Genomic DNA, 19,957 nt, shown 5'->3' on the forward strand with positions numbered 1-19,957 from the left:
GCATTCTTTAAAGGGGCTGGGCACCTGGGGACAGCAGTCTGACAGCTCTAGCATGATACCTTTCTTACCCCCTGAAGTCTGGCTGTGTGGCTTAAATCAATACCACTGTTAAGCAGCTAGTTTAAAGTGCCTCCATCTGGTGATTAAAATTTGCTAAAAAAAAAAAAAATCAAGAGACTCGGCAGTTTAAATGAGGTGACCAGAGTGGTCTGGAAAAGAAAGCCCATGCCTTCTAGTGCCCTTACTCTGCCAGACACTGGTATGTCTTGAGGGTCTCAAAGGAAAGACTAGAAAGGAAAGGAAAGTGATCTTGGGAGGCTTTTGCCTCCAGAGCATTGATTTGAAGGTCATGGCTAAGAGCTGGGTAGTTCACGGGAGTGGGGAGGGCCAGGCAGAATTTGTGTGCATCACCAAAGCAACTTTTCAGTCAGCCTTTGTCAGTCTCAGAAGAGAGGTTGGCCAAGGGACTGAAAGCAGACCTAAGAGACAGTGTGGGAAAGGTTGCTCAGCCAATATTGAGGCTATATATCTCTGTGGAGAAATAGTAGATGTCATTTTGACCCCATTTCCCAATACCAAATCACACTAGAGGTTTAAAAGGGAAAAAATGGTTTTAAAGCTTGGTTTGATGCTTATCCTGGTGTCCGACCCGTGTGACATTCCAAGCCAAGTCACCACAACTGCTTGGCATGAATGTCGCCCTGGTCTTTCCCTTAAATACCTTGCATCCTGGCTGTCAGAGAACCATGCCAGCCAATGCCTGGTATCTAGGAATGATAAAAGGAAAGAGATGAGTTGTTCTTGCTTTTAGGAATAATTCTACCTTGAAAATCTTGACTTTTAGAAATCTTGACACTTCTGACACTTGTTCTTCCTGAATTAAGAGATTTGTCTTAAAGAGTGATGAAGATGGTGAGAGGAAAACTAAACCTTTCTTTCTCCGGGGGAATCAGCCCTGGGGGTACCTCCATTAGCTTCCTCCTGATAAAAAGGGGCCATTTTGTTCCACAGTTCCATGCTGTTCAGACAGGCCCTTGTCATATGATGGTTCAGTGACTCTAAGGCCAGCAGCTTGCATATTCGGAATGCCAACCAACAATTTTGTGTGTGTACATGTATGTGTGTGTGTCTGTGTGTCTATGTAATTGTGGTGGTGAAAAGGAGGACTTTGCCTCCCGTTTTCCTGTTGTCCAAGAGGTTTGGGATTGGTCAGCATGGCTGTCGACCTGCAGATGCTTATTGGTGAAGCTGTAAAGAGATATGCCAAGTCTACAGGGCTACAGGCCTTGGAGATTCTCAACATCAGAGCATCATTTGATTAAGTTAGTTCCCTCCAACTCTCTTCTTAGAGTCTGTTTACTTGAGTTCCTTAGAACCCAACAATGGTGGAAAGAAGGGAGAGGTAGAGCAAAACAGGCCCCGTTTTGCTAGCTGCTGCTTGGCTGTATTTGTGCTTGTTTGGAAGTTTTTTGCCATCCACCCAGAACAGTTTCACCCAAGGCCCAGTTCTGTGAGGACAGGAGGTTTTCACGAGGCAAGCCCTAGCACCCCACTTTAATCAGCAGCTCATTTTGTTAGATAAAGAGACCTGGCAGAGACCATGTCTAACTACCACACAGCAACATGCATCTGTCCTCAGCTTGATTTTGCAATCAGATGCCTCCTTGGCCTTTGAGCACTCTAGAGGCTTGCTGACCTCAAAACCAGGCTGTGTGCCAGTCACGTGTTTGTAGCTCACTAGCCTTGGGGCTTGGCTTTGCCCTTTGCCACAAGACAGACTTTGGGATTTGGGTCTGGGCTGCTCCTAATATTTGGGAGAGAATTTAAAAGAAGTGCTGGGTTTAACAAGGCCAACACTGGGAGAGCAACAGCATGGTTTTGATAACCTGAGTTGAATCCCATTTCTACAGACAATTGAGCAGAAATATCTGGGAGATATTTTAGCAATAGTATGTTTAGTCCTAAAATAAAATTTCAGTACAACAGAAACTGTATGGAAAATATACCAATTTTATTTCCCCCTAATAGCTTTTATATCAAATGTAGTTTTGTGGGGTCTCTTGCAAAAATAAGAGAGTACCACTCAGACTTTAAGTGTCAGTTTTGGCCTTGCGTTCATTTTCAGGTATCCACCCACTTTGGTGTACCAGAATGGCAGCATTGGCTCTATTGAAAACGTGGATGCAAGCAACTACCCACCACCACCACAGTCAGACTCCACTTCTCCACCTTCTCCTTCCTTCTCTGAGGACAGCTTGCCTCCCCCACCAGCAGAATTCAGGTAAATGGTGGTACCTCTTCCATCTACTTTGGATGGTTAAACACTCAAGAACAAGGTAGGAGTTCCAAATCCAGGCCAGGAGCACTAAAATAACTTCAGGCAAGTCTGTCTAGATAATAAAAGTAATTAACATTTATGAAATGTTTGTAAGTTGCCAGGCATTATGCCAGACACTGTATGTTACTTAATTATTCAGGAGTCCTCTTGAGATAGTACCCATTTTTCAGATGAGTGAACAGTGAGGCACAGAGTGGTCAGTGATCTTATCTAAGATCACATGGCCAGTTAGTGGCAGAGTGATAGTTGGAAAGCAGGCCAGTCTGACTCCAGAGCCTGTGTTCTTAACTACTAGCTATACCTGAACGTGACAGAAGTCACCAGCTTATCACTTGTTTTTTTCTTAGCTTTGACACTGCATGAAATGAGATGGTATAATCTGCTGCTATCCATATTGAGCAGACATCTTGCCCAGTTATCTAGAAGATAGTCACCTTTTCCTCCTGTTGCCTCTGGTTCATTCCACTGTTGGGTAGAATCTCCAGAAAGAATGAAACAAAAGGAAAAGAGATGAAACTTAGAATGTGACCATTGTGATAATTTGCCAGTGTCATTGTGATAAATTGACAGTGGAGGTGTGTAGGAGAAGAGTTAGCAAGTAATAGCTGAAAGGGGAAGGGATCTGGGGAGTGTTCAGATTTCAGTGTTTCCTCTTAGTTACTTTTCTTTGTCTTGTCTGATGCCTGACAAGTGAGAGTTTTGAAAGGTATGCTTTTCTCCTTGGGCACTGTTTAATCAGTGATTGGATATGTTGAGGACCCCTCAGATGGAGACCTAAAGCAGTGCTGTCACCCCCACTCCTCACCCCATTCTTGGCTCTTGACACCACTAATCTCAAATCTCCTGCCTCCCAAATCACTTCTTGCTGGTTGCCCTGTCGGATGCTACTAAGGCTTGAAGGTCTGTGGAAAATTCCAAGATGGATGCTTTTCTAAGGAGTAGCTATTAGTGCAGGGCAGATACAAAGGTGGAAAAAGAAGCCTTTCAGTCTCACACATAGCCTGAGACCTTGCAGCTGCAGTGGAGCATGCCTGACCCAGGAAAAGTGCGTCTTAATCCTCTCTCAACCCGGGTCAAGTCTGGTGCCACATTCATTTCCCGTCTTTGCTGACCCTCCGGCCCTCATTCCCTCTCCAGTTTTTCCACATGAGCACTGAAGGTGCATTCACCTAAATCTGTACCCTGCTCAAGTTTGGTTAGCTTGGCTTGGATTTCCTGCTCTCACAGGATCTGGTGAATGTTAATAGCCTGTGGAACAGATCCTGGTGGGTGGGTGGTGTTTGAAGAGATGATCTTGGCCAGCCCTTACCTGTTAGAAGAATCCTAAGTCCACTCTTTCAGTTTTTTTAAATTTCTGCTTATATTCCTGTGCTGATGGGAAGCTCATTACCTTACAAGGCTGCCCACATCATTGTTCTGTTCTGACCATTTCCAGGTTTTCCTTTCTTTTGGAGTCAAAATGAAATGATACTATCAACCATAATGAACCTAGGCTTATAGAGAGGCTTAACTATAGCTGGATGTTTCCATCCTGAGAGTGATGGTGGGTCTTTTTTCTTTGTCATTTCAGCTACCCAGCAGACAGTAACCAAAGAGGGTCTGGCTTAGTTGGACCCAAAAGATCCAGTGTGGTTAGCCCAAGCCATCCACCACCAGCTCCTCCTCTGGGCTCTCCACCAGGCCCCAAACCCGGGTTTGCTCCACCACCTGCCCCTCCGCCTCCACCTCCAATGATGAACAGTCCACCCCCACCACTGCCTGGAGGATTTGGGTCTCCAGGGACCCCACCACCACCTTCACCCCCATCTTTCCCACCTCACCCCGATTTTGCTGCCCCTCCACCTCCTCCCCCACCACCAGCAGCTGACTATTCAACACTGCCACCACCTCCCTTATCCCATCCAGCAGGAGGAGCCCCTCCCCCTCCGCCTCCCCCACCTCCTCCGGGGCCCCCACCTCCCCCTTTCAGTGGTGCAGATGGCCAGCCTGCTGCACCTCTGCCACTTTCTGACACCACCAAGCCCAAGTCCTCCTTGCCGCCTGTGAGTGATGCCCGCAGCGACTTGCTTTCAGCAATCCGTCAAGGTAAAATCATGAAGCCTTGTCTTCCTACAGCTGGGATGACTGACTGGAGGGTGGGCAAGGGGTTCTGTGCCCTTCTAAGGGACTAGCTTTCATTGGGTGGGGAGAGATTGGGACCTCAGACCTTGGATCTGTCTGAAGGAAGGCTTCACTCTAAAAACACAAAGGTTTATATTTCTTTCCACCTTGGTTTAAAGTAAAGGATTCTTAACGTGGGATCTTTGACCTTGAAAATGTATGCTTTGTGTGTGTTTGCATCTATTTTGTGCCCCGGGGGAAAACAAGCATCACTGTCCTAGAAGGTATTTCCTCAGCTGGACTGTAACCCCCCTGTCCGCCACTTTTGCCTTTTATATCCTTCCTCCCTACTCCCCCCACCCCTGCTTCCCACCCCCTTCTTCTTCCCCTTTCTTGCTATCCCCTTCCTTTCCTTTCTCTCTACCTTTCTCCCCTCCCTCATCATCAGTTTACCCTTGGGAGCATTTATTCTTTTTCTGTCAGAGTTTGGGTCTGGTCCCAAGGGGTTATAGTGGTTTCTTCTGTTTGATCCTGAAGGGACTGAAGGATTGTCTAGAGGAGACAACCTAGCTGAGCTCCATGAAAATTGATGAATTGGGCAGACTGAGTGCCTGCTGCACTCAGGGCAGATACTGCCCACTCAGATCCTCATGAGAAGTACCATCCTCATCAGCCTGAGAGCGCAGAAATCAGGAAGAATGGCAGGCTTCCTTTCAGAAACACCTATAGTGCTGGGGCCACGATTTCATAAAACCTCATCTTTACTTCTTGTCCCGTTTCCCCCTTTCCCTCTTGGCTTTCCCAGAGGATCCTTCTTTTTTGTTGTCCTTTCCAGTACCTAACCCCACCACAGCCACCAGGGCCACTCCCTTCAGTCTGGAGTGGATTCTGAGACTGACTTGCCTTTTTAACCCTTCTCTCTCCCACCAGGCTTTCAGCTGCGCAGGGTTGAGGAGCAGCGGGAACAAGAAAAGCGAGATGTTGTGGGCAATGACGTGGCCACCATCTTGTCGCGTCGCATTGCTGTGGAGTACAGCGACTCAGAAGATGACTCCTCTGAGTTTGATGAGGACGAATGGTCGGATTAACTCTTCTGCCTGCTGCCCACTTCCTTTTTCTTTCCTGCCTACCTGCCTTCTTTGCTGCCTATCCCAACAGTCCCAAGGGGAAGAAAAGGGAGAAAAAAAATTTCCAGGGGCCAAAGCCTTCCCTAAAGCAACCAAAGATGTATCCAAGTGCTTCCTCCAAATCAACATGTATTTCCCATCTCCCCGTAGTCAGGCCCCATGCGGCTCCTGAGATTCAGTAGCTGAGATGTTTCCTGTTCCCTTCAAGTGACTGTTGCATATTGAAGAGAAGGAAAAACCCCAAAGCAGATCCCTTTGATTGGGTTTAAATTGGAGTTGGTGCCTTCTCCTAAGAGCCATTTTCTGTCGTTGTCTTCCAGAATCCTTGCCCTCAGCTACTTCGAATAATGCCCCCCATGTTCAGGTTCTAAAGCCTGGAGGGACACAGCTGGCCCCTTTTCCCATGCACTAAGAGGGCAGAGCAGGCCACACACCCGCGTGCCTCACCCTTCTGCCCTGATCAGCAGGGTGAGGCTACTTTTTTGCTTAAGCCACCTCTGTATCTGGATGCCCTTTATTCCCGGGGCCATCAAGCCCCTAAAGAAATGTGTCACACACTCCCCCTACTGCTCAGAAACGACGCCTTTCTGAAAGCAGGGCTGGTTGCCTCCCTCCCAGGCTCCCTCTCATGAATGTGGTGTTCAGGTGGCCCTAAAATGCCTCTCCCCCACCACCAGGTGCCTCCAAGCACCATAGCCCAGTTCTCACCTCTAATACCCATGACCAAACTAGCTCTGACACGCAGGGATCTGGGCCTCTGCTGGCTGTCAGGAGCCAAGGTTAGAGACTTGGAACTACAGGACTGGAAAAATGGTAGAACTCCTTGGGTCCTGCCCTCTTAATGATGCTGCAGCCTAGAGATGGAAGGTGACTTGCTCAAGGTCACACAGTTGGATGGTGACAGAGCTAGAGCCCAGAGTTCCTGATTCCAAATCACCTGTGCTTTCTGGGACCAAATAGTGGGCACCCCTGGAGTCTGGGCAGAGCAGTCTTGGCATTGTGTAACTCTAGACCTCACCACAGGTGGGGGTCCCAGTAGAAGGGCTCAGGGCCTGTGCCAGGCCTGTCAGTGCTGCTCAGACCCTTATAGCCTCTATTGTAATTCTTTGCTCCCCCTTTCCTATCACCAGCCAACCACCTGGCCTTGAGAGCTGCCCTTCTGGGGGACCAGAGGTAGTGAGAGAAGGAAGAGGGTAGGCAGCGTGACAGGTGCTGCTTTCAATTCCTCTACAACTCCTCCCCCTTTTATTTCCCCAATTTAAGCGTAGGTTCTGCCAACTGTAGAAACTTCAGTCCCTCAGGCTGGCAGCTGCCTCAGGTAGCTGCCTGGAGGGGCCTGGCAGCCATGAGAAGAGCTGAAAGGCAGAGGGACTCTGGGTCTTGTTTCCAGCTCCTCTCCTCACTGCACACGGTGATGTTCCCTCCTTGCTCCCCCTTTCTCCCAGAGCTAATACACAGGTGCTATTATTCAGGAAAAAACTGGTCAGCTTTGGCCAACAGTGAGGTTTCTTCTCTTCTGCCCTAACTATTGTGTAGCCTCTTATGCTGAAACCGGCTTCTCCTGGCTTCTCTGGCTTTCAGAGCCCTGAAACAAAGAGAAACAGGATCTGCCTCTACCCAGCACAGCAAATGGTTACAGTAATTGTCAAAGCCCTCATAAACCCCTCCGGCTTGAGGAGTGTGTAAGCACGGGTGCTGCCGCTGTGCCCTGGCTGAATGTTCCCCCTCTTCTTTCCTTGAACTCCAGGTGTGGGGACTGAGCCTTTAGAGGCCAGCATGCCCTCCTGCAGGGGCTGCTCTCCCCAGATCAGATGTCTCTGGCACAGGGCTGGCACCGGCTCAGTGAGGAGCGTATCAGATGGTGTGCACCCCTGCCTTGCTTCCCACCTTGCGATCTGGGAGCTGAAGGGGCTTTCTTCAGAACCTAAAATGGCTGTTGAAGGTGCCCCCGGCTGCAGCCCAGCAGTGGCTGAAGTGGCAGACGGAGAACAGTGGTTCTTCCAAATAGGTGTCCTGGGGCCTGGCCAGGCCAGGGCAGGGTTTGGGCCTAATGGCTTTGACTAAATTACCCCATCCCCCTCCTTCCTGGAAAAGGGGGAGCCAGCACCACTCACTATCATTCTGCTCTGACCTTGAAGGGGGCGGTGTTGGCTTGGCTTCTGGAATGGACAGAGTCTGCTGTGGAAAGGGCTGGGGGCAGGAGGAGGTGGGGAGGGGCACTGCCTGCGGAAGGTAGGATTAGATCATTAGCTCAGTGACCTCCTAGGGTTTCTATGTGCTGTGTTCTCATCCTACAGCTGGTTTGGTAATGATCTGCAAGTCCCGGAGAGCAACAGCACAGCTCTACCCGATGCTCTCATTAAAATCTATGCAGCCAAGCTCGGCGCTTTGTAGCAGCCGGCCTTGCGAAGCCTCCTCAGCTGGGGGGGTGCTGGGGACCCAGTCAGCCGAGAGGCCCTCTGGGCTCTACTTATGCATATGTGCACACACACACAAAAATTTCCTTAAACCCAGAGCTTCCTTTAAGATGATAAAGGACCTTGTGCAGGTAATTGTGTGTCTTTGGAATCCTGTAGTTATAGAATGCAAAGTTTAGTGATTATTTAAAGTGGGCTGAGGCTGGTAAGAATATGGAGCAATGGCCCATAAGGACTCTAAGGGCTGAAGCCTGGGAGCCACCTCCCTTCCCTGGTCTGCCCAGCGCAGGGTCCTGCCCCCATTCCTGTGGCCCAGGGCCCCAGCTTCCAGTCGGCAAGGTCAGAAGTGACTTGTGGCTTTGCCTTGGTTGTGAGATGAGCACATTCCAAAGAAGCAACCATGGGGAGGGGGCAGGCTCAGCGATCCCTTGGAGGCTCAGAGCAGCTGGCCCAAGCTCTAGCTCTCCTCCAGTGGAAGCTCAAGTGCCCTCAAAAACGACCCTGGCCAATGTCACCGCAGAGCTGAGGCGGTGTTGTCAGGGCTAATGTGAAATCTCTTCCCGTGGCGCCGATCCTCCGGCTCTGCAGCGCCAGCTTGGACAGATTGAGGTCTCTGTGGCTTTGGTGACCCTGCTTAAGCATTCCCACCGTGTCCCAGCTCTGCGCTCAGCCTGCCTCCCACTGCAGCCCCCCTCACCTGACCTCAGGGCCTGGGAGGAGGGTAGGCAGTGCCCCAAGGCCAGGGGCTTTTGCTCAGGAGAGATGTCAGGCTTTCTAGGGGCATCAGGCTTTGAGGTCTACTGGGCTCCAGCTAACCTGGGACCAGGTGTCGCCCAGAGATGCGCCTCATCCTGTGCCTCAGGAAGGGCTAGGGAACAATTTTGTTACTGTATTAACTTTACTCAGTTCACTTGAGAAACTAACCAATTTTTACTTTCTGTCTAGAATGATGTATGTGTAGGAGAGCTCCCGAAGTGCCTTGTTTTCTCTGTTATAAATATATTTATAAGGACCTGATCCAGTGGATTCTTGGGTGTGTCTGCTACATCAAGATTTTAGGGACTGGGCATGTATGTAGTGGGGCTACAGTCTGAAGATGGGTCCCCTTCCCCTGAAGATGGGAAAGGAGCTTAAGGTGGAGATCTGAGTAATGTTGTTAAGCCAAACACCTAAAGTGAGTCTTTCCTCTTCACCCTACTCCTCTCAGGTCCTTGGAAGGATGTCCAGTTTTTTAAAGCCCTGTGCCTCCAAGCCCGGTCTCATTTGAGTCCTTGCCAGGCTCATGTGTGTACTACATTAGCACCCCAGTGACCTGAAGATTCCATGTAATTGTTTTATCTATACATGCGAATACATAAATGCCAGCATTTTAAATAATTTGATAAAGTCTTTGTAGCCACTCAGCCACCTCTGGTGTGTGTGTCTGTGTGTCTGTATGTGTTTAATGGGAGAAATAGTTAGAAGGGGGCAACACTGTTTGCCACAGGTGGTGGCCAGAGTTCCGGAGGGAGGGTGGTGTGGGTGGGCTCGGAGGGCAGGAGGCCTCTGGGTCTGGATTGTGCACCCCGTGCAGGAGGTGGGGGATAAAGGCCAAAACCCTTCTGGTTTAGGAGGAACCTTAACTGGGGGACCTAGAGGCCCTCAGCTGGCAGGGGCTGCCAGCAACTCCTTGCATCCGGCAGGAGAGGAGCACAAGCTGAATGCTGATGCTGCCTCCCAACATCTGGCCAGCATCTTGTCTGCCTCTCAGACCCAAGCAACTTACCTTAAATAGAACGATTTACAATGGAATCCGATAAAAGGTTTAGGCTGCTCCACGCCCCCTCTCCTGCCTGGGAAGTCGAGGGGGCTGGGTTTATATTCTGACCCCAAAAAATGACCTACCCAGGAAGCAACGGTTGTTCTGAGCACAGCTGCTGCGGGTAACTGTCCCTGGGGGTAATTTATGAGCAGACACCCAATTCCTGGGCCAACAGACACCGTGGAGTGGCCCCAGGAGAGGGGCAGGAACAGGGTTGGTGACTTGGCTGGTCACGCCTGCTGTTCAGTCACCCACTGGCATCCCAGGAGAGGGGGCAGAAGTTTTGAATTGTCAGCAACTGCTGCGCCAGCCACTCTGAGCTCATCGCTGAAGGTGGGGGTGCAGGGGAGGGGGCGCGGGAGCCAGCTCGCCCCAGCGGAGCCCCTCGCTCCACCCTCCTGTTCAGGCCTGTGTTTAGTCAGCACTTGGCTTCCCGAGGCCGGTGACTGACAGGCAGCCAGACGCCCGCCCTGGGAGAAGACAAAATGGTGGTGTCGGGAGCCGCCCTTGCTGGAGAATTGGAGGGAAGGAATGTGGTTCTGGGAAGCCAGAAGCCTGGGCTTAAATTCCAGCTCCTCCACTTGGGAGCTGTGACCCTGCACTTAAGCTTATTTCAACCTTATGAGCCAAGGGTCTCCCATTTTACACTTAAGAAAAACAGATCCAGAGAGGTTAAGTGAGTTGCCTAAGATCACATAACTGGCCAGAGAAGAGCCACAGTTTGCACATGGGTCTCCCATGCTCTGTCCACTGTGCAGCTTAAACAGTTTTCAGAATATTTTCTTCTGGAATCATAGTCTTTAGTGCCTTAGGATGCATGCTAAAGGTTTTCTGTTATGGTCTACCTCACCCCCCGGTGCCCAGTTTGATAGGTGATGGTTATTTTTGCTGTTACTTTGAAGTCAAGTGCTAGACTGAGGGCCCAGCTATCCTTTAGAATTAGAAGTACCATGTGCCCTCAACTACTTGGAACAAAGTGGATTCCCTAGGTATGGGCTGGGGCTTCCAACAGACACCCTCAATATGTGCACACACACCTGTTCAGGTGCACACATTTGTGCACACTCAGAGACACCTGCACATGTGAATAGACACACTTGAGAACCATGCCCAGGGACACATGCACACAGAGCCCTGTCCTTGTGCAAACAAGGGCACAGATCAGCACACAGTTACAGGAACACACATAAGCGCAAGCAAATCTCACACAAAGTCCTCAGGACCCACCCTTCCCTTTGTGCTGCCTCTGCCAGTTCCTCACTGCCCTCTCCTGGCTGCCCAGTGACCAGGGCAACCTGGCACCATCTCCTGTAAGTTCTGCTCTGGGGTAGTTGTCAGCTAGTTCTCTCCTAGAACAGGAGGCTAGGAGCATTTTCAGGTGCTCCCCAAGGCCAGCCTTAGCCTCAGGAGATGATGGGGCTAGTGGGGGACAAACTGGAGGACAAAAAAAGGCCTTCCACACCCAAAAGAATCTCTCATGATAAAATTGTCAATATCATGGTGGCAGGAATCTGCATAGACTCCCTCCCACCACAGCAGGCAGCCACCCCCCTCCCTTATCTTGGGAATATGCACACACCTGCTCATGCTCTGATTGCATATTTAAAGCAGACTTCCTGGCTAAGTCAGCAGTCAGGTCTTCTAGTTCCTACCTTGCTCTTTCCCCTGTGGGCCTCAGCTTCCTCACCTATTCAATGAGGACTTGATCAGAATGATGTATGCTGCCCCTCCACTCTGGCATTTCATTCACTATCTTGGGAGCTAAACTCTCCCAGACATGTGTGGCTGAGTAAAGCACATCCATAAACATGCCCCCATGGACTCCTCAGGTCAGTCCTCGGAGGATTACCAACACACAGCTTTTTATTCCTATTTTATAGTTGAGGAAACACAAGCACAGAGAGGCACAACAACTTCCCCAGAGTCACACAGCAAGTTGGCAGCAAGCATGGAAATAGAAACCCTCTTCTTTCCAATACCCCAGGCCACCTGCAAGAGAGTAGAACACCCTGTGCACTCTGACCCAGAGCCAAGGAAACAGGAACTACAGAAGTGAAAGCCACAACCTCTGCCCTTCTGTCCAGGAGCCCTGAAGGCTGAGGAGAATCCAGGAGATGTCCCAGGCTTGGGCATTAGCATGGAGGCTGGGAAAAGGCAACTTGGAACCTGGGTGAGTTCCACCACTGCCCACTCGCACCTGTAGACTGTAGGAACCTCAAGTTTCCTATTCCTCTGCAAAGCCAGTGGCTGGCCCTCCATTGAGGGGTTCTCCTTATTCTGTGGCCACTTGGTATCTTGTTCATCAAGGTAGGTACACACACGTGAGTGGTATGTGCATGCATGCCTATAAGTTTACTTAGGTATACATTTATAGACATGTAAATTTGTGTTTGCAAGCCTGTATACTTGTGACTACATTTGTGTGTTTAGGTGAATTGTGTTTGAATGTACATATGTAAATGGTTTCTGCATATAAGGTAGGTGAATTTGAATGTGTGAGATTTTGCTTGTGTGCATACTGGGTTTATTCAGTACTTGAGTGTGTGCAAATGTCCACATGCATTAGTGTGAAGAAGTGGGGTGGAACATGTCCACACACACAACTGTTGAGTGTGTGGAAAATTGCGTGCATGGAAGGCTTCAAGTGACTGGGTACACACGAATCCTAGGAGTGCCCTCCCCCAGCCCTGGTATAGGGGTGCCCTTCCTGACTCCAGTCAGGCACTGGGCTCGTAGCACCCCCACCCCCCCTTGCACTCTATTCCCCAGACCCATCCTGCTTGGCCAATTTGCAGCCTCTCGCTCCCAGCTCCCGAGAAGGCCTGCAGCAAAGTCAAGGGGCTGGTGGCCAATTAGCGAGGGGTTAATCAGGGATCTGGGGACCCCCGGGGGGTGGGAAGCCGAAGGCAGGCATTGGGGTTGGCAGGAGCATGAGCTGCCTGTCATGAGGCTGGGGGAGGGGAGCCTGAGCCCACTGGATGGTGCTGGAAACCAAGGGTCTGTCTGTGAATTCATGATTGCTGAGCACTGACAGTGAGGAGCCTGTGTGACTGTGTACACTGCGCAGAAGGACGTTCAAGTCCTTGACTGTGGTTCTGTATGCAGATGTGTGTACATGATTATGGATACCATGTGTATGCACATGTGCCGTTTTGTGTCTGTAGATACATGGTGTGCAGTGGTGTACAGATGGGTCTGGGTATGCAAGCATGTCTGGACCTGTGTGCACACATGTATATACAAGGGTAAGTTTGTATACATATGTGTGTGCAAGGGCATGTGCATACATTTAAGTATGTGCTTCTGTGTGCAAACATGTGCACATTAAGTTGACATAGCCTGCACACATGTGTGCTATGATTTATCTGTGCAGCCAGGTGAGTGTACCAGTGTGCAGACACATCTGGGTATATGTGCGTGTCTGGATGTGTGTGCATGTGTGTATGTTCTCTGAACATCCAGTGACATGTGTGCCCCTGTGCACATGCCCTTATTCACGTAGCTGTGTGCGCACAGGTCTCAGCATGTAGGGATCTGGGGGATGTGGGGCTGGTGGGCTCTAGGCTCCAGGCTCCAGGAGAGAATCTGACAGACGAGACTTGCCGCAGCCCCCAGCCCCGGGAGCCTGTTTTCCAGCCTGCAGAAGCTGTGAGCCCGTGAATTCATCTTATATTAATAGCTGCTGTCTCCTCACTTATTGCAGGGAGAGCTGGTCATGGCCCTGGCGGGGGCTGCCCCCTCCCCCACACAGGACCTGGGAAGAAGGGGAGGAGAGGTGGGACCCACTCCCACCCCTACCCCAAGGCCTACCCCAGCAGGAAGGCAGGGCTCTGGGCCCCAGCCCTTGCCTCCCCCAAGCCAGGGAGCCCCCACTGCCCAGTTCACCCTCCGCAGCCTCTGTAACTGGGTGGGATCAGGCATGGAGTTGGACAACAGGCAAAGACAGAGAGGCTGGCAGGCTTGGCTACCCTACTCCCAAAACACATACAGACACACACACATGCATGCACGCACACAGGTGTGTAGTGCTGAGCAGCCCCAGGCTGAGTGCCAGGTGAGTCTGAGTCTGAAAGAGACATAGAAGGCTTTAGTTTGAAGGGATGGACATGCCCCTTCTCTCAGGGACTCTCAGTTGGAAGGGGGACATAGCCTTAAGGGGCCCCCATTCTGACAAGGAAGGCAAGACTTCTTCATAAATATTTACTAAGGAGAATTGTAGCAAGGTGTGTTGTACAAACCACATCTTCACAGCCACAGGAGGCTTCCTGGAGGAGGCTTGAAGTGGGGGTATACAGAGGACCTCAGGTGTACCTGCAGAATCTCGGGAGGAGGGAGAAGCCAGCTAGCCCCACCACACACACGGGCTCAAACCCAGGGGCAGATTCAGACACTCTTCGGGTAGGCCCAGGACCCAAGGCAGGGACTGTAGATGCAGGCTCCCAGAAATGCCTCAGATCCACCACACAACCACAGCCAGACAGAGAAGAACTCACAGCATGACGGTCCCCCATAGGCCCTCACAGACAGACACGAAGCTGGCAGGCAGTAGGCTCTGCTGGGCCCTAGAGCCAGAAGCCAGGATGGGGAAGCAAAGGGCTAAGTCCACCCAGGGTAGGATAGGCACCTGGCCCCACCTCCTTCTGGACCTTGGTGGGGGCTCCTTGGGAGTGTGGCGGAGGCAGCAAGGAGGCCCTTTCGTACACCAGCTCTCTCAAAGGTCTGGGGGTAGCCTGGAGACCCTCAACTTTTCCCCTCCCTGCCCTGGTTTCCTTGCTTGCTGTTTCTGAGCTGCTTCTGAAACCTATTTCCTCACCTAGGAGAGAAACAGATTTAGAGAAAAATGGACCTGGGTTCAAATCTCAGCTCAACTCCTTACTGTGTGACTTTAGGCAAATCAAAAGTCATCTTCAGTAAGATCTTTTTTGGGACACCCTCCTTAAAGATTACATGCATTTCCTGTGCCCCTTCTCTTTTTCTCTGAACACTTTTCACTCTTTGACATTACCATATTTTAACTTGTCTCTTGATTACTGCCTCCCCTGGCTAGAATTCATGCTGCCCACAAGGACAAGCATTGAATGAATGAAAGCCCATTACTCTCAAAGCCTCAACTTTCTCTTCTGTAAAATGGGGAGAGCAATAGTACCATCCAATGGGCCACAGTGATGTTGTGTGAAATGTTTAGTGTGGCTGGGGTGGGGGGGGCACTTGTTGAGAGGGGATCTTTTCCCAGGGACCTTCCAGGAAGGTGGGGAGAGAAGATAAACCTTGAACTGACCAGGTGGAGCTTCCCCACTTTGCGCCTAGACTGGAGCTCAGCCCAGACCCACCCTCCACCGGCTCTGACCCAGCCCCTGCTGGCATGTTTACTCCCCTTAGATTTCCATGGCTACTATTGGGGAGGAGTCTTGAACACCAAAACGATCTCTGGCCAGGGAAATGGGGAGAGACCTGAGCCTTAGCACAGCTATCTGAGTTTGAGCAAGTGGCTGTTCCTCTTCAGGCCTCAGTCTCCCCATCTGTACAATGGAGATGCTCTGAGGGCCTCGCCTCCAGGCTTTTCACATCTGGGAGGTTGAGGGGGTTTAGCTAGTCAGAGCTTCCTCTTCAACCACACCCCAAATGTGTTCCTGCCCTTGCCTGGTGAACACGTTCTGGTTCCAAAACACCCAAATTCAGGGTCCTGCACACTTAGGTCTTCAAATGCACACAAGGGCACATGCACACACTTACCATCATTCACCTTTGCATAGAAAAATCTCTTCCAGCTCCTGAATATACAGACCCCATCAACCACCTCCCAAAATGTGGCCACTGGCTCTGAGATTGAACCCCACCACAAATCAGGGTCCAGAATTTCCTAAGCCTAGGGCTTAGGAAGGGACCATTGGCCAGTACAGTGCACAGGTTCCTCGTTTGAATCCTGGCTCTACCATTTCCTAGCTGTATAAGCCAGTCACCTGAGCTAGTCACTGAACCTCCTTCGGCCTGGTTCCTTATCTGTAAAATGGAGAAGATATTACCTGTGACATGGGATGCTTGTTAGGCATAAATTAGGTAATGTACATAGTACACTTAGCACAGTACCTAGCATACAGTAAACACTCATGATTAGAAGGGGTTGTTTGGAACATCTACATGCTTTGAGTATATACTTCATGCCAAAGCCCCAAACTACAGTTAATGTGGGCAGGATGTGGGCATCCTCAACCCAAGAAGGGTCCAGTACCAGGGGTTCCTGTCCCCAGGAGGAGATGGGTTCTTGCCTGGTGGTGCGTAGGTCTGAGCAGAGGGACACATCTGGTTGGCACCCTGGGGTGGGAGGTGTCATAATCCGGCCAGCCATACTCCATCTGGTTCTCCAGCTCCCCGGATACCCGAGACCCCCAGACCTGGCCTAATCCTCCCATTCAAGGCTATCCTCCATCAGGCCCCACTCCACCCCCTCCACACACACAAACAAAAGTATTTATCACAAAATCATTTTTTATTGAGGATTGGGTCAGGGACAGAAATAGGGAGTGCACTGGGGGCCATACCCCAGTTGGCAGAGGAGTCAGGTGTTGGCTTGCACCCTGCCTCCTCTAGGGCACCGCAGGGTGGGGCCTGGCCCCCAAGCTCTGGCTGTGGCGCTGGATGCCAGGCTGGAGTGGAGTTGGGGTTGCTTGGCCTGGTCCCGGCTGCCTGGCCGGGCTGCAGTTTCCCCAAAACGGCCACCAGAGGGCAGCCGGCTCCCAGCGCAGAGGAATTCTCGGTTTCTCAGGCGATGGCTTCTTAAAAAAATAAAAAACCAGAGGCTGGTGTGTTCCCCCTGCAGACCCGAGGGGGGCGGGTCTGGGAAGAAGGCTCTGGTTTCTATGATCTCTTTGATTAAAAAATAAGCAAAAATCATAACAAAATACGTGGTTTCTCTCTCTCCCTTCCCCCCCTCTAGGAACTGAGGTCAGAAATGGGGGTGTTGGGGACTAGGAGTACCCTGGTATGGCCTGGATTTCAAGGGGTGGGTCTCTTTTCTCCCCTTAACACCCATAAATAAATTCATAAATAAATAAATAGTAAATAGATATTCTTCTTTGTATGTGCTCATATATACAGGTAAATCTTTCTTTTTCTTATCTAGGCTACTGAGTAACTAACCTCTCTGACTCTTTAGCTCAGAAACTCAAAGGTAAAGTGACATGATCAAGATCAAGGGAGGAGGAAGATCAGGGACTTGGAATGGCACTGTAAAACACCCAGCAGCATGCTGGAACTCCAAGCTAGCTTGGCTGTGGGACATTTCTGAGTGGAACCCTGACCACCGTAACATTCTGGAACCATGGAGCCAGCTGGGCCCTGTATGGATCTGAACAGAATCCTGTGAAATACCCAATGTCCTAGAACTCCAGAACCAGCTGGATCTTGGGGGTGTGGAGCTGGAGGGGTTGGGACAAAGCCCTGGAGGACCTAACATTCTGGAATTCTGTAGTGATCAGGGCTGAAGGGTCAACAGGATGAGACTAGACATCACTAGGGGAACGGGATCGGAATGAGATCTTGGAAGAAGAACAGCAGCAGCAGACAGCCCACAGCACCTTCTGCACATCCTGGTTGCGGAAGGCGTAGATGATGGGGTTGATCATGGAGTTGTAGGTGGCAGGGAGCAGGGTGAGATAGGTGTAGAGGAGCGGGGAGTGGGCATCGCCCAACAGGCAGTAGACAGTGAAGGGCAGCCAGCAGGCAGCAAAGGCCCCAAGCACCACGGCCAGGGTGGCGATGCCCTTTCGGGTGGCCACATAGTGGGAGGCAGGCAGCAGGTGCCGCTGGAGGGCAATTTGCTGGGCATGGCGGCAGACGATGCGACAGATCTGGGCATAGAGCTGCAGCATGATGCCAAACACCATGAAGAAGGCAACGGCCAGGACCACCAGATGGTTCTTGGAGAGTGGATATACAATGCCACACGTGGTCTGGGCATCCAGGCAGTTCCAGGCCAGCGCAGGCAGCAGCCCCAGGCCCAGCGCGCCCCCCCACACCAGGGCCAGCATCACATAGGTCCGCATCACTGTTGTCTCTGAGTAGTAGGTGAGGGCATTGTACAGAGAAAGGTAGCGATCTACAGTGATGGCCAGTAGGCTGCCTACGCTGGCAGTAAAGGCCATCGCCAGCACGCCAACCAGCACCAGCTTCATCTCCACTGAGCCAATGCAGAAGACAGCAGCAAAGTGCATGACCAGGCCCAATCCTGCCAGCAGGTCTGCCACGGCCAGGCTGCCGACTAGCAGGAACATGGGGGCACGGAAGGCAGGAGTGCCCACAATGATGGCCACCACCAGTGCGTTCTCACAGGACACAAGCGTACCCGAGATGCACAGCACTACATCCCAGGCGCTAGGTGAGGGCAGTGGTGCGTCTGGGTCTGTGGGCCCCTCTGTTGAGCCCACGCTGCTCATGTTCATGTTGCCTGGGCCAGCAGAGAGCCAGGCCAGGGGGCTGCCTGCACCCCGCATCATGGTACCTGCAGGAGAAAGGCCCTGTGAGAAGCTGGCAGGGCTGGGTGCTGGGTGAAGGGGTCTGGTGACAGGATACTTGGCTGGGACCCAATGCCTTGTCCCCTGACTTGTGCCCTGGAGCTCCTTCCAGGATATGTTTACTCTCCCTTTCTCATGCCCCCAGGCCAACAGGGGTCTCTTTTCCTGGGGATCGCTGTCCTGGTCTTCTTCATCCTCCCTTCCAACTCCCTGAGTCCTGCAGGCCTCTTTCTCCCACATGTGTGACCAGAGGAGAACAAGATGAAGGACTACCATAAGTGAATGGAGGCCCATAGGATCCAGGAGACACCTGGAAAGGCCAAGGACTGGGGGAGGGAAACATCTTAAGACTGAGGGCAGCTCTGCTCCCTCCCCACCAGGGAGGATGATGCTCAGTTTCTGAGGCTCACCAGACCCCTCACGATTCTCAGTGATGCCATCCCAGACTCCACCCCAAGAGAATGCTCATGAAGCTCCCGCCAGCCCCCGCATTGCCCTCCTAGGGTAGCACCACTTTGGAACTCAGCCCCCCTAACACACACCCGCCTAGACTTCTGTCCCTAGCCAGACCACTCTTTCTGCCTAAACCTCTGGGTCTTTGGAACATACACCCCCTGCTGGAAGCCTGGATCCCTGAGTCAGACCTCTTCTCGGACACCTGGATCTTGGGCCTGACTCCGCCTCCTGCTCGGATGTCTGGATCCCTAGGTCAGACACTCCTTCTGCTCGGACGCCTGGGTTCTTTCCCAGACGCCTCCTGCCGGCCCAACCTCAGATGACCGTTGGTTCCTACAGGGCCTCAAGTCCCTGCAGGAGTGCTCACCCCCGAGCCAGGTCACCCAACTGAGGGCTCTCACTCAGTACGCAGACACTGGGTCCCCTCTTGCTAGCCCAGAATCTGGCTTCCTGGTCTCGACCTCCGACCCCAGCCACCCACTGGGAGCCTTACCGCTGGCCCAGCGCCCCAGCATCCTACGTGCTCTCCCGGATGCCAGGTGCCCTCGGCGGGGCCCGCTACTCACCTCTCGGGACGGGGCGCGGTCGGGCCAGGGGAGGCTCCGCTTGGGTTCGGGCTGCGCAGGGTATGTGGGGACCCCGAGAAGCCCCCGCGGCCGCGGGAGAAGCGGCGTGAGTCACCCCGCCCCGCCCCGCCCCCGGCCACCGGTTCAGTGACGTCAGCGGTCCGGCTGGCCAATGGGCGCGTCGCGCTGGGGCGCAGCGCGCTCCTCTCGGCATAGTAATGAGGCCTCGTGCCGCCCGCTCCCCCATTCATAAAAAGCAACCGTGGCTGCGGCCCCGCCCCCTCCTGAGTCGGTACGCGCTGTCCTTGACGCGGCGCCCTCTACCGGCCAGGGGTTTCGGGGGCTCTGGTGCGAGAGCCTTGGAGAAGTCCTAGGGAGGCTGAAGGGGATGTACGTGGGGAGCAGAAAGGGGACCTGAATAGGCTGTAGGGTGATGGGACCCTTGGGTGGCAGACACAAGCTGACGGAATTCAAGTGACGGAGACAAAGTGATGGGGCTGAATGAGCGTCCCCGGTGAAGATGACGGGGATTGCTAAGATGATGGGGCCCTAGGTGACGGTGACAGGAGCACGAAGGAGCAGGGAGGTGGGTGGCCGTGACAGTATGAGCATGATGACAGGATCTTGGGGGATGGTGGCTGT

The 19,957-nt window shown here is 52.1% G+C and overlaps 2 protein-coding genes across 9 annotated transcripts in view; one reads left to right on the plus strand and one right to left on the minus strand.

Annotated features, from left to right (window-relative positions):
- WASF2 (WASP family member 2) overlaps positions 1-9,385 on the plus strand; it is a 77,591-nt gene extending 68,206 nt beyond the window's left edge. For all 4 annotated transcript variants that reach the window (XM_072975003.1, XM_072975002.1, XM_072975001.1 and 1 more), the window contains 3 exons: positions 2,126-2,281; positions 3,909-4,423; positions 5,369-9,385. In XM_072975003.1, coding sequence (XP_072831104.1) covers positions 2,126-2,281; positions 3,909-4,423; positions 5,369-5,526 — 829 coding nt within the window. In that variant the 3' untranslated portion in view covers positions 5,527-9,385. The remainder of the gene's footprint in view (positions 1-2,125; positions 2,282-3,908; positions 4,424-5,368) is intronic.
- Positions 9,386-16,251: 6,866 nt separating this feature from the next.
- On the minus strand, positions 16,252-19,433 carry GPR3 (G protein-coupled receptor 3). 5 transcript variants are annotated; one of them, XM_072975005.1, is made up of 3 exons: positions 19,316-19,433; positions 17,358-18,280; positions 16,252-16,556 (listed from the first exon to the last, which is right to left on the minus strand). In XM_072975005.1, the coding sequence occupies exons 2-3, from the start codon at positions 18,273-18,275 to the stop codon at positions 16,368-16,370; spliced, it is 1,107 nt and encodes a 368-aa protein (XP_072831106.1). In that variant the 5' UTR covers positions 18,276-18,280; positions 19,316-19,433; the 3' UTR covers positions 16,252-16,367. The 5 variants fall into 5 exon arrangements, 2 of the variants coding, with proteins under 2 accessions (XP_072831106.1, XP_031539744.1); XR_012079370.1 differs by having other exon boundaries at positions 16,416-16,594; positions 16,921-18,280; XR_012079369.1 differs by having other exon boundaries at positions 16,479-16,556; positions 16,921-18,280.
- Between the last annotated feature and the right edge of the window lie 524 nt (positions 19,434-19,957).

Source organism: Vicugna pacos, chromosome 13 (assembly GCF_048564905.1).
Source record: "Vicugna pacos chromosome 13, VicPac4, whole genome shotgun sequence".
NCBI classification, from domain to species: domain Eukaryota; kingdom Metazoa; phylum Chordata; class Mammalia; order Artiodactyla; family Camelidae; genus Vicugna; species Vicugna pacos.